General features: G+C 38.5%; 1 protein-coding gene across 9 annotated transcripts in view; it reads right to left on the bottom strand.

Moving 5' to 3' along the window:
- bptf (bromodomain PHD finger transcription factor) overlaps positions 1–14,717 on the bottom strand; it is a 148,583-nt gene that overhangs the window by 93,877 nt on the left and 39,989 nt on the right. For all 9 annotated transcript variants that reach the window (XM_052032810.1, XM_052032812.1, XM_052032811.1 and 6 more), the window contains exon 3: positions 7,066–7,289. In XM_052032810.1, coding sequence (XP_051888770.1) covers positions 7,066–7,289 — 224 coding nt within the window. The remainder of the gene's footprint in view (positions 1–7,065; positions 7,290–14,717) is intronic.

The following is a 14,717-nucleotide window of genomic DNA, read 5'->3' as shown; positions in this document are numbered from 1 at the left end:
ACCTTTTCTCATTAGACAAAAACAAGATCCAAAATAGCTTTTTTTCCTGAATTGGATCCTCAAAATTTTGACCTGGAAAAGCATCCTGTACACATTCCACAAATTCATCTTCCTCTTTATCACATCAAATTTGATTTTTGCTAACCGTATGTAGATTAGTCTCCTACAACTACAATATTAAACCTATTACATGGAACTCTAATTTCCTGCCATGCTCAACATTATAACTGCTATTTAGTGGCCCACAAATAATTCCTACCGATGTTTTCTGCTCTTTGCTATTTCTAAGCTCCACCCCAATTAATTCTAATTCTACATCATTATCTGTTAAGCAATGATCATTTGATACATCTATACCGATCTCCTATCTTAGTAGGGTTACACCAACCCCTTTTCCTTGCTGCCTGTCCTTCTTAAATATCAAATACCCTGGAATATTTAGTTCCCAGCTTTATTCGTCCTGCAGCCAAGTTTCAGTAATGGCAATTAGATCATACCTGTTCACTTCGAATTGTGTCATGAAGTAATTTGTCCTGTTGCAAATGCTATGAGCATTCAAATACAGCGCCTTAAATTTTATCATTTTAACATTTATCTGTACTTTAACCTCTTTTTCTTCTCGACTTCATTTTCCCCATTTATTTCAATTACTACTTTGCTAACTTTCCATTTCTGCTTTGTTTCACTGCTCCTTGAGTTCCCTTTGAGGATCCCATTAACCTGTCAATCTAGTTTAAATCCTCGAGAAACAAAGGACTGCAGATGTTGGAATATCTAGATGAAAAACACTACGATGCTGGGGGAACTCAGCAGGCCAGGCCACATCTGTGGAGAAAGGTCAGGACCCTTCTTCAGGACTGAAGGTAGGAAAAGGGGAAGCCCAATATATAGGAGGGAAGAGCAGAGCAGTGATAGGTGGACAGAAGAGGGGAGGCGGGGTGGACAGAAGAGGGGAGGCGGGGTGGACAGAAGATGGTGATAGGTAGATCCTAGGTTGCCTGCCTATCACTATCTCTTACCTGGATCTCCCATCACCACCTTGTGCCCACCCCACCTCCCCCCATATGTCCACCTATCACTGCTCTGCTTTTCCTCCTATATATTGGGCTTCCCCTTTTCTTATCGTCAGTCCTGAAGAAGGGTCCTGACCTGAGATGATGACTGCCTGCTTTTCTCCACGGATGTTGCCTGGCCTGCTGAGTCCCTCCAGCATCAGTGTTTTTCATCTAGTTTAAATCCTCCCGAGTGAAAATAGCAAAGCCCTCATTAGAATATTGGTTCTGGCTCTGCTGAGGTACAAACTGACTGATTTGTGCAGGCCCCAAATCTCAAAAACAGTTACATTGCCTCAAAACAAAAATCCATATCCACCCCACCCCCCATCTACATCATCTCTCCAGCCACACATTCACCTGCCCTATTTTCCTATTTCTGCATTTATCAGCATGTGACACTGAAAGTAACCATCTTTAAGGTCCTACTTATTAACTTCCTTCCTAGCTCGATCAACTCTGCATGCAGTACTTCATCCCTTTCTCTACCCATGTCATTGGCACAATATGGATCATGACCTTCAGCTGTTCACTCTCCCTTCTTACAATTCTCTGCAGCCAAAGACATCTGTGATCCTGGCACCTTGAACACAACATACTGTCCTGGAATCATGTTTATGCCAACAGAAACACCTCTCTGTCCCCCTAACCATTCAATCTCAATTATTATTCCTTTCTCACCCTTGTTGCTCCTTTCCTGTACAGTTGTGCCACTAAAGGTACATGCTCCAGACCCTGATTGCACTCTTCTGAGGAACCATCACCCCCAGTAGTATCCAAAAGGAAAAATTTCTTAGAGGGCAAGATTGCCTTGTGTTCATCCATGTCTTCTCTGCCCGCTTAGGATGAAGTTGGAGTAACCAACACTCCAAATGTGCTATCTACTGAGTTCTTGCACCACAGTAACTCCAGCTACTGTTCCAGCTCCAAATCACAGAGGTCAAGTTGCTACAGCTGGAAGCACTTCCTATACATGTGGTTGTCTGGAACACTATAAATATCCTCGACTCCCACGTGGTGCAGGAAGCAACCAGAGTGCATATAGAAATGTAGAATGGTAACAGCACAGGAGACCTGGGACACCAATGCAGCTAGATCTTTTGCTAATCACTGTAACTCAGTGTTCTCTGGTTCTTTCATTTCCATTCCAACAACAAAAACAGTTATTCTTTATCAAACCTAGGCCACTTGTTATTTGAACACTTCTAATACCTTAACCTTTCAATACTCTCTTTCATAATAATAGCTTTGATAGACTTTCCCTGCAACACAGGTTCTTCTTCATCTGGCTCATTCCAGTGAATCTTCTCTGCTTCCTCTCTAAAACATTTGCATCTTTCCAACAGTACAACAATCAGAATTGGATACAATACTCCAGTTGCAACCTCACCAGTGTTTTATTGGAGTTCCACGTAACATCCTCATTTTCATTATGTTTCTTATTTATGAAGCTTGTGATCCTGCATACATTTTTAATCCATTTTCCTGACCTGCCCACTCATCTTCTAAGACACCCACATATATGCAGTGTTCCTGCAGCACCTTTAGAATTGTATCCTTTATATTGTATTCAATACTTGAGCTTTTCAGTTTTTAACAAAATCTCCCAAGGCTGTCCCGGAAAATCATTTTCTCCCACTAATAAAACTATGTTGGCAGTAAGAGTCATGATTAAAAATTTACATTTCTAATTCATTTCAAGAATGTTGCATGTGGCTGTTGAAACCGACCCCACTTGTACATGGGATACACTGGTCACTGGCATGACTGTTGTGAAAAAGGCTAGAAGAATAAACGTGCAGAAATGGGATGATAAAAGAAAAAGGTATTTATAATTCCATGAAAGATTTTTTTGACAAAGATAAAAGTCCGATCTAGTCTGTATTATTATTAAAACCAATATTGATTTAGTGAAGCCTTAGAGAGACTAATTGTTGTTGCATCTCAAGAATTTTTAAAATAACCAAAAGAACTCAATTTTGCCACACACTAGTGAAGAATGAGAAAACACCCCAACCTGAACTACAAAAAAAATCAAGCCCCAATTAAATTGCCACTTTTGCACCTTCCTAACAAAATAACTCACATTTTGTGCTGCATTTTATCAACCACATTTCTGATCATTTCTCCGCCCATTCATTTTCATGATTTGTGTCACTTGCAAATTTAAAAACTGTCCCCTGTACACCCAAATCCAAGCCATTGATATATATCAGGCAAAGTAGTAATCCTCGAGGAACACTACTGAAAACTTTCCTTCAATTCATAAAATAACCCACAACTCTGCTTTCAGTCCTTAAACCAGTTTCTTGACCTTGCTGTGGTTACGTGGCATTTTTTTGTTAATCAAATGCCTTTAGGATGTCCACATATACCACATCAGCTGACTGCAGGGGTGAAATGAACTTTCACTCATGCTACCACACACTACTTTTCTCCTCCAGCAAAGAATATGTCATTCAAACTCGCACTTCAAGTGCTAATTATGTTACATCTCCTCTGAAACAATCATTTCACCTGTGCTATGATTACATGGCAGGAAAAACAAATTTAATAAATTGCAACTGTTAATATTTCAAAATGTAACTCAGGAATTGTGTTCAGGTTCATTTCTCAATTGTTACAAGCCACTTTAGGAGGTTGCAAGAGCTCACATCAAATGCATACAAATCCAAGATCAGTATTTCTCATGCCCAAAGTTACAATTAGTACAAAAACTAACTGATGTTGCATTAAACATGGGGGCAGCTTTTCAGCAATAAAATGTGCTATACAAGCTGCTGGGCAGAGCACGTGTTTAAGGTAACAACTACTATTACGTCAGCTGGCAACAGACACAACAGAACATAAAAGTTTTCTCCTTATTTACAGTCTATCAATATGTTTCTCATTTAATCTCTCACAAAGCACAAGGAAAATATTCTTTTAGCATCAGGATTCAACAGCAATTTTGATTCTGCAATCCCTCAAAACAGGTAGCATAAGTTATTTTAAGCAATGTATCAACAAAATCCTTGGTTAAATCTATTTAAATAACATTTCCTTGTGCTTGTTGTAATACAGGTAGAAACACCTTTGAAAGATTTAACCTGTCACCATGTTAAAAACCACTTGCATAAGCATTAAATGTCACACCAGCTTACAAAGAGTCTGTGAATAACTCAAAGCCAACCAACTAAAGTCAAAGCTATATCCAGCTCGATGGGTATCTGCTCCAATAGCTCATGCAATTTTTTTAATATAAAGCACAGTTGTGTTACCATTAATAATTTTTCTATTTTCCCCATATCTAGTTTAAATCCAAATTTGATAATTGAAAAGCTGCAGCCAAGAGAAATAATTACATAAACCACGCAGCCACATAAAAAGAGTGCAAACATAGCTCGAGTTATTAATTGTGCTCTATCAATGAAAGGACATGGGCTCGCCCTTCAACCGAGGCCAAGTGATGGGTCTGTGGTAAATCATAGTGAAATGGAATTAATTCCAAAGTAGTGAAGGGTGGGGGTAAAGATAAAGACTGCTGAAATATTTTATGCGTAGAAGAAAAACAAAACAAAACTGCAGTTTTCTCTTAAAATATCAAAACCAACAGGTCTTGTTAAAACTAGTATCAGCATCATTAAGGTGCCAAGGTCTTTTGATTGTTATTCATCAAATGGAGAAAAGCTGGGGAGAGGAAGGAAAAATTTAAAAATCGTACACGAGGTTCCCCTCCCCCCACCTAAAAGAAAAACCATTGCCTCTTGTCACAAAGTGAAGGCTATTTTACACCAACAGAGACTTCTCTCATTGATTTGTGACAGCAAATATAGAACCACCACAACATTATGCACAAGGCCAATAATTAGTTGACCATAAGAATACGAAATGCATGGACTTCAAAGATTTACTAAAGAAAATACGTCCCTTATTTGTGAGGCAAGTTCTACATAACCTATTATCTAAACCAACAAGTGCAGAACACTTAGATAAACAACCTGCATAATTAATACATTGAACAGCATTTGTTGCAAGCTTACAAGTTCAGACACTTATCAGGCTTGAAAAGTAAGATATGAAACTTCTGAGTGTACCAACACATTCGCAGCAATCAAATGGTGCACATATCCGAAAAATGAACAGTAATTCCAGAACACTTGCATCCATCTGAGAAAAGCATTGTGCACCTCCAGCTGAAACAAAGATGTCATGGTTCTTGATTGATAGTTAGCAGTAAATCACATTTAAATGTATATTCAATTATATCTGGTCACTGAGCAGCACTTATAGCACCCACTGTAAATGTTCTTGCGGTTTAGGAGAACCGACCAACACTACTGAAATGGCACCTGAGAAAATTGTCAACAACTTAACAGCTCCACAAGAGGAAAAACAATTCATGCAAAGAATGACTTCAACATGTTCCACTATTTGTTCATTCCAATGAGAACTCGGCTTCGTAGGGTTTCAAATTTACTTATTGTAAAGACAGTTGCAAGAGCTAACAGTAAAGATTAGGATCTCTACTAAAATGGAGGAGATCTATATGCGAAAAAAATTAAATAATTGCAAGTCAAACAAAACCACAAGGCATTTGGCAAGGTCCCATGTGGTAGGCTGGTCCAGAAGGTTATGGTACATGGGATCCAAAACGAGCTAGCTAATCTGATTGAAAATTAGCTTGGTGATAGGGGAGAGTGGTGATGGAAGGTTGGTTTTCTGACTGGAAGTCTGTAATCAGTGGTGTACCGCAGGGATTGGTGCTGAGACCCTTGCTGTTTGTGATACATATTTAATGACTTGGATGTGAATGTTGGGGGAATGATAAGTCTGCAGATGACACTAAAATTGGTGGTGTTATGGATAGTGAGGAAGGTTGTCAAAGGCTTTTACAAGATCAGATGGAGAGCTGGGCAGAGCTATGTCAGCTGGAATTTAATCCTGGCAAGTGTGAGATGCTGCATTTTGGAAAGTCAATAAGGGGTAGGACATATACAGCTAAGAAATGTTGATAAATAGAGGAACCTTCGGGTTCAAGAGCATAGTTCCCCCAAAATGGCAATGCAGGTAGATAGGGTAGTGCAAAACGCATATGACCTAGGCTGGGGAATAGAATATAAAAGTTGGGAGGTTATGTGGCAACTTTACAAAACACTTCTTAGAGCACATTTGGGGTATTATGTGCAGTTCCAGTCATCACATTACAGAAAAGATGGAGTTGCATTGTAAAGAGTGCGGAGTAGATTTACCAGGACGTTGCCTGGATTGGAGGACTTTAGTAATGCTGAGAGATTGGATTAAGCTGGGCTCATTCTCCCTGGAGCGAAGGAGGCTGAGGGCGACCTGATAGAGGTATATAAATTTATAAGAGGCAAAGATAGGGTAGATGATCAATATCTTTTTCCCCATGGAAGGGATAACAAAACAAGATGAAATAAGCTTAAGGTGATAGATAGGAGGTTTAAAGGGGACCTTAGGGGAAAATTTTGCTTTATGTACAGAGTGGTTGATATCTGGAACTCACTGCCAGAGGAGGTGGAGGAGTCAGATACAACGCTATGTGTAAGAGGTATTTAAGACAAGCACTTGAATAGGCAAGTCATATAAGTATACGGACCTAATGCGGGCATATGGGATTAGTGTTGATGGGCAAGAAGGTCAGCATGGACGTGGTGGGACAAAGGGTCCATTTCTGTGGTGTACAACCCTATGACTCTATTGATTAGTCAGCAGAGAAAAATGATTAGTCAGCATCAGAGAAAACCCACAATAGTGATTCTGATAAAGTTTACACATGAAAAGCACATCTGTCTTCAAATGCTGGCCAAACTAATGTGCATTTGCAGAACTTGCGCTTCAATTTCAAGCTCCAGATCATGGTCGCAATGAGCACAACTTGTACAGACAAACCATCAGTATTTAACACCTGAAAAGAAATCCCCTTATGCAACAGAAAAATGAAGACCACCTCTTTTCAAATCTGAAAACTATAGGCATAAATTACCAATCCCCCAAAGCCAATTTCACTTACCATTAGCTGCACTTAGACAAGATTTATTATTGCCACGAACTTTATTGGTCAGGTCTTCTGTAATGTCCATATGCCGATGAATTTCATCACGCATTTCTTCCAGTATTCTGCAGAGGTCATACTCCCAGTACTCTTTGTCCAGAGAGTCAATAAGTTCAGCCAGCTGTACCTTTGAGCTGTAATACCACACTTTTTTATCCTTCCCATCTTCTTTATCTTCCTCACTGAATAGAAAGATAAAAATCAGTTCATATAATCAAGATCATTTTGGCATCCAAGTTAAGATCATCATGCAGCGAAAGTATAGTAGTCAAATGAGGACAGGATTAAACAGTAGCACAAGCTGCAGATGATCCAACTGAGCTCATTCCTATTTTGTGACAACTAAAATGCCTCATTTGCTTAATATAACAGTATTAGATTCCAAATTAAGTTGCAAAATCCCTTTCCTTGCCATCTAAGGCTATTTAAAATTAGGCTGAGAAAAATGAATCTAATTTCCCACCTCTTATGCCTCTATATACAGATGAGAAGAGAGTACAATTAGACCAAGTGAAATTATTATGCTGAAAGCCATTTTGGTCTCAAATTAACAGACCAATTTAGGAACCAGTGCAAAAGCTATGGAGTTCCAGATAAGCACAGGTCTCTGATATACATTATTACAGGTACTAAAATACTCTTGTACATTAAAGTTTAACCATTTGTACATAATCCTTGTTATATTTTAATATATTCATCTTATTATAAACACTGTAATGTTGAAACTAACACAGTAGCAAAAGGATTTTCAAAAACTATTCTGCATATTTTGCAAATCTAAGAACAAAATTTGCAATTACACCAGCATGACATCACAGCACGACAGATACAATATTATTGACCAGTCATAACATGGATATTTACAGAACAAAACGATACCAGAAAAATCAGCATATACCAAGTATATATTATTCCTTTGCGTCTCCCACAACCCGTTTTTGTTTTTGAAAAACTCCTGTATCAACCTACAACCAAGAGCAGCCCATCATCTTTGTGACAATGAATGTCCAACATTAAAGCTAAAGGGGAAGCCTGTGCCAACTAAAGAATAATGAAGGCAGCAACTCATCACTGGCAAGCAACTGAGTTCTTGAACAGTTAATTGAGTTAACTTAATGCAATGTACCTGTTAGATAACTTTTTAATGAAAAATGTTTTCTGAATAAGTTTGACTTTTACTTGAATGCATTTCTGAGAAAATGTATGAGCAAATATGGATTTGAGGTTGCTTCCTGATTTTGGGTAATATTCAAACATAAACATAAGAAATAGGAGCAGGAGAAGGCCATCTGGCCCGTTAAGCCTGCTTCGCCATTCAACAAGATCACGGATGATATGGCTGTGGACTCAGCTCCACCTACCTGCCTTTTCCCCATAACCCTCAATTCCCCTACTACGCACAAATCTATCTCGCTGTGTCTTAAATATATTTAACAAGGTAGCCTCTACTGCTTCCCTGGGCAGAGAATTCTACAGATTCACTACTTTCTGGAAAAAACAAGTTCCTCATCTCTGTCCTAAATCTACTTCCCCGAATCCTGAGGTTATGTCCCCTAGTTCTAGTCTCACTTACCAGTGGAAACAACTTTCCTGCCTTTATCTTATCTATCCCTTTCATAATTTTATACATTTCTATAAGATTCCCTCTCATTCTTCTGAATTCCAGTGAGTATAGTCCCAGACGACTCAATTTCTCCACATAGGCTAACCCCCTCGTCTCCGGAATCAACCAAGCGAACCTCCTCTGCACCACCTCCAAAGCCAGTATATCTTTTCTCAAGCAAGGAGACCAGAACTGCACACAGTACTCCGGGTGCAGCCTTTGGAAATTGTCATGAGAATTTGTGAATTATGCTTAATACCCACCACCCTAAAAAGAAAATCTGAGTTCTTAGATTCATGAAGAAGCCTCTGTTTAACATTATACTGCCTTAAGACCTGATGCAATGTATTTCTGTCATCCAACATGTTTCTTTTCTCCAACCCACCACTTTCAAATACTTTCTACCAAAGGCCAACAGGCCTGACACTGCAAAAAAGATATAGAATCATATCCCGAGAAGAGTCAGTGTCAAGTTGAAGATAAGCCAGTATTCCATAAATGCAGAACATTCACAAGAATAGCTAGAATTTTATCACCTGTTTTTCAACAAAAAGCACCACTTTGAAGATTAAGATATTCACTGAAACAATGCACTTGAGAATATTTAACAATCCTTTTACTGTAATTAGGATAACAAAGATTGCAAACCTCTATCTTGAGGATCCTTTTCAGGTGTCTTCAAGTTAGTAACCTTAATTTTTTTTCATGAACTTGTGATAGAGGCACAAATATATATTCCATTATGACTGCAGTAATCAATCAAGAGAAAGCAAGTAATCCACAAAAAGTTTTAAAGTATATGTTAGACAGACAGCAACAGAGGAACACACTTAGTGTCACTCAACTTGAATTCAAATTCTAAGAGTACAACAGTTGCAAATGTTTTATATACAATGGTTTCAATATATTTAGCTCTTAAGATATGAAGTTAACTACCCACCTGCAATTTAAGGGTATTGAATCTAATCCACAAATTCTCCTGGATATTGCACCATTCCACACCTCCTCTATGTCTCAGCTTTCATCTTTTACTTACTAGTTTTAAATACCTTAAACATGATACATCCATTTTCAATGCAGAGTTTGACAAATTCTCACTTAAGCTACCTTTGCCATACAAAATCTTTCAGAAAATCTCTTGAACCCTTGCCTACCTCTCCTACCATTTCCTGTAAGGTACCACAGGTCATTGTTACATTTTAGACAATTTATTGCTGACAGTTCAGAAGGTTCAAAAATCCTTGACGGAAAAGACACTATGCTTTTAATGTTTAATTTTCAAATTCAGATCGATACTACAGTAGCCTCAAGGAATTCTGCCGACTCTCTCATATACTGCAAGTCTGTGAATCCTCTAGTGTTAATCACAACTTTAACAAACACTCTGCAACTGCAAGGGAACAGTTTTTCCACACAACTGCTATAAACACTAGACCAAATAATGATTTATTCATTGCAACAACTTGCACTTCCACTTAGTGACACTGCCTTGAAATTAGGTTAGAAACAGTGCCTCAAAATAATTACTTTAGCAACAAACCTAGTTGCTACTTGATGTGCTGGGTGCACTGCTATGCATTATGCATACACTTCTGTTTAACATTTCAGGAGCTGTTGTACAATGTTTGTTACCTGTTACCATGCAGCAGACATATTAAGTACTGAATATAGTAAAGATTTGGGTTTAAATTGCTTCCATTGACAAATTTTCCATAACTTAATTATTGCAATAAAAAAAATCACATAAAACTGCTGATAGCCCACAAATCAAGTTTTAGACTTGCACTATTATAAATGTGGTTAGAATGAATTACTATGCCTAATTTGCATTGTTATTACCCTTTGCCCCGTTAACCGGCCACCAATGTACATTCAAATGCTCCACTGATTATGACTGTTGGAAGTTAGAGGAGCGGAGACAGCCATTCACCCCATCACATCTGTCCCAACAGAAAAGCTACCCAGCCAAATCCCATCTTCCAGTAATTAAAAAAACAGAATACTAAAAATATTCAGCACACTGGACAACATCTATAAATAGGGAAACAGTTATTATTTCGAGTCAATCACCTTTCATTAGAACTGGCCAGTACCTTCCAGGTCTTAGTCCATAGCCCTGTAGGTCACAACTTTTAAAGCATATATCCAAATACTCATTAAGGATTCCTACCACCTTTCAGGCAGTGGGTTCCACACCCTAATCACCTAATGGGCGGAAGGAAGTTTCCCCCATCTCCCATCTAATCTTTCTACCAATTACCTTAAATCTATGTTCCCCACCCCCCCCCAAGGTATTTGACCCCTCTACAGAGAGAAATAGATTCTTATTTTCTGTATTGAGGCCCCTCATAAGTTTAGACTCAATTAAGCCTCCCCTCGGCTCCAAAGCAAACAACACTGCCTATCCAGTCCTTCCTCAGAGTTAAAATTTTTCAGTCCTGGCAACGTCCTCATAATCTTCTCTCCACCCACACCAGTGCAATCACATCTTTCTTATAATGTAGTAACCAGAACTGTACAAAACATCAGGCTATAGTCTAATAATCATTGCACACAATTCTAGCATAGACCTCGTGTTCTTATGTTCTATGTTTTGGCTTACAGAACAATTCTTAAGCTTTTTTTAATCACTTAAAATAGTGACTGTATCCCAGTTAATAATGGGGCAACTGAAATCTTCCATTATTATTGCCCAGGTTTTGTTGCGTATCAGAAATGTGTCTACAAATTTGCTTTTCTATCTCCCTCTAACTGTTTTGAAATCTGTTGCATACTCCCAAAATGCTTTTCCATTCTTTAATTCAACCCTTAAAGCCTTGGGATCAAGGATGGCCTGCTTCCATTCTGATATGACTTATAAGGTCAATGTGGGAACCACAGGCTCCACCACAGGTGGACCAGGAGATCTTGGATGGGACAGGTAGGTGGGAAGTTTGGTCATTTACACTGAGCTACTCTATGGCTCTGATACATGGATTCAAGGTTCTCATTGCTATCCTAAATGTTCCTTCTCCACTTTGAGCTGTTATCAGCCAGGGATTCCCAAGGGTTAGTAAAGATGCTGCATAATTTTTTCTTCTATCCACCTGATGTTCTCTTCCAAGACAGAGTTTGGAATAATGTTTATTTCAGGTGTTTTATGTCAGTTACAAGAACAACAATGGCCTGTCCAATGGTGCAGCAGTTAGCACTGATGCCTCACAACTCCAAGGACTATCCAACAATTCAGCCTTTGGGTAGTGTCCATGTGAAGTTTGTACATTCTCCCTGTGATTTCGTGGGTTTCCTCCCAAAGCCTAAAGATATACTGGTAAGTTAATTGATGCTATAAATTACTTCTTTCTGTAGGGCATTATCAATTAAATCATAAGGGAGTCGATTGGCCTGAGAGGCAGAATAAGATGCAGGGCTACAGAAAAATGAGGAGGAATTTGAACCGATGGGACAGGTCACTTGAGTTCGCATGGGCAATCTGGGCCAAATGTCCTCGTGTCATAAGTAAGGAGCCCATCAAGTTTAATAAGGGTTTTAAGATATTGTCCTGGGAGAGGACACTGATTTGGAGAATTTTGTGGATAGCAGCAGCAGCCTTGACATGCCTGTTAACAGCAAGAATCACTGCTGACTGGGATACCATGAGTTTCATGCTGGATTTGGTAATCTTCAAACACTCTTTTTGTCAGCCTTCACTGTAAGGTGGCACACATTTTCCAGGGTCTATACTGGACCTTTATTGGCAGAGGGCAGTGTCATACAGTGGCACTACATTCACCTCCAGCAAGATTTCAGATGGAATGGAACTAATCTCCAAGACAAAAGGAAAATTGCTCAACAAACATCATCTTCATTCCAGAACCAAGGTCACCACAACCTCAGTAGTCAAGCTGCAGTCTGCAGGTGGTGCTTGTGTAAGGTGTATTCAGAAGTCAAATTCAGAGTCATCATCAACTTGCATAGAAGAACAGGCTTCACACTCAACATCCACAAAGCAGGTCTTCTACCAACCTGTCCCTGTGGTTTAACTGTACATCAGTATTCATGACTAGATGCGAAAGATCTACAATTAATGAGATCACTTAGCTCTATTGTATGCTGCATTCCAGTTGGGGCTCAAGTTTTTTTTTAAAAACTGGTAAATAGATTTTTTCCCCACTGATGAAACTCAGTACTAGCAATAACTGTCAATGAAACAAAATTCACATTTTTCATTTTGCTTTAAAAATTCCACATCTGGCTTTCAAGTGCTCACCGACTTGACCAAATCCATCTATTTGTAGGATGCTTTGATCAGTAGCGTGATGGCTTTGAAAAATCTGGAAAAAATAAGACACTGTGTGGAATCGGGGCGAAAAGCAAAAAAAGTATTTTAAAAATTCCATGAAAGAAAATTAATTCTTCAGTGACACTTTTCTTAAGGGCTGATACAATCTTATATTTATTATTATTTCTGATTTCAATTTAGTTGTACTTTGAAGAAATTGAAATTAATACTCATGTTTGTTATGGCTCTGAACTTCCAAGTATTTTATTCATGAGGCCAAAACAGGCAAGGAGGCCACAAGAAACAGCAAAAGGCCGTTACTAAGCTAGAATAGGTACCAATGTTGCTGACACTCACATCTTCCTTTCAGCTCATCAGGATCAGCAGTAATGTCCAACTCAAGACTTTGGCCAAGGCACATTATCTCACACAAAAAAAAATGAAACGCCTTAAGTTAGAAATACTTCATTGTGATTAAACCATGCATCACTGTCACAGCCTCTTCATATTAAAATAGACTCACTATGATTACAGGCCAACGAACTGCCAGCACTTTAACATAATTTTTGGAGAAAAAAATTACACAAATTTTTTTTAAAAAAGAACACCAGTGTTTCAATTATCTTTCTAGCTACCCTGTATTTGTTTAAATGGATCATGACATCATCCCTGAATGTCTACATTTTATTATACACCTTTGTAACTTTCTACTGAAAATTGAATACATCTTTAGAAAATGGAAATTGAATTGAAAATGGATACATCTGAACAATCCATTGATTAAACATCCCAATTCAAAATCAAAATTTTTTAATCACTCTGTACATATGTAATTAATATTCAAAAGTCTAGTCTACACAATCTATTGCCATAATTTAACCCTTTTCACCCCAATATCTTACATTTGGACAGCTGAATTGCAAACTACCTTGGCCAATATTAGCTTCAACTGGCTGCAGTGCTCAGAACTGAACAGTGTTCCATGGAATATAATAAAATTAATTAGCAATTCTAAAACACTTGAAAAAAGATTCAATAAAGTTAAAGGGAGGGGAAATTGGTCACCTAACTACCATTTTTTAAAGAAAGGGAGTAAGGTGATAGATATTGGAAAAGCTGTTTAGTTTCATTTTTAAAAAAAATTAGATTCTGCTCTCTTCTTCACAGATCTCCCCAGTTGAAAGCAACTCATTGGAAATATCTCCACAAGCCCTTTTGCAAAATGTCTTGAATAGTCAATTAAAAGGTACAATTTACTGAGCTCCTTGCCACAACTCCTAAATCCAACATAGAATACTAGGCATATAACAATTTACTTTCTGGTGGATCTGAAAACTGCGATTTTGAGTGCAACTGATGACAGCATCAGAACTTACTGAACCAAGGTATACCACGTCCCTTGACTGCTACCTGAAGGACAAGACTTACATACATACCTTAGGAGGCACTTGGCATCTCCAGCCAGCATGGTCTTGCAGGGTTAGTTTGCTCTGAGGCCGCCTTGTGCCTTCATGTATCATTTCACTTATTCCTTTATTTACTCATGTGGAAAGAAAAGCTTTCTCTTGTACCTCAGTTCACCCTCAGTGTACTAGCAGTGCAGAAATCAGACATCTGGTAGTTTAAATTACAGTAAACATAGGCTCACTACACTGTGTATAAACAATGACCTACTTATTTGCAGGGACCCTCTGACTTACAGGGTGTTCCCAGGGACATGAACAGAGACAGACATCAAGTGCTGCT

This window comes from Pristis pectinata, chromosome 18 (genome assembly GCF_009764475.1).
Source record: "Pristis pectinata isolate sPriPec2 chromosome 18, sPriPec2.1.pri, whole genome shotgun sequence".
NCBI classification, from domain to species: Eukaryota; Metazoa; Chordata; class Chondrichthyes; order Rhinopristiformes; family Pristidae; genus Pristis; species Pristis pectinata.
This window is presented reverse-complemented; position numbering and strand designations above follow the sequence as displayed.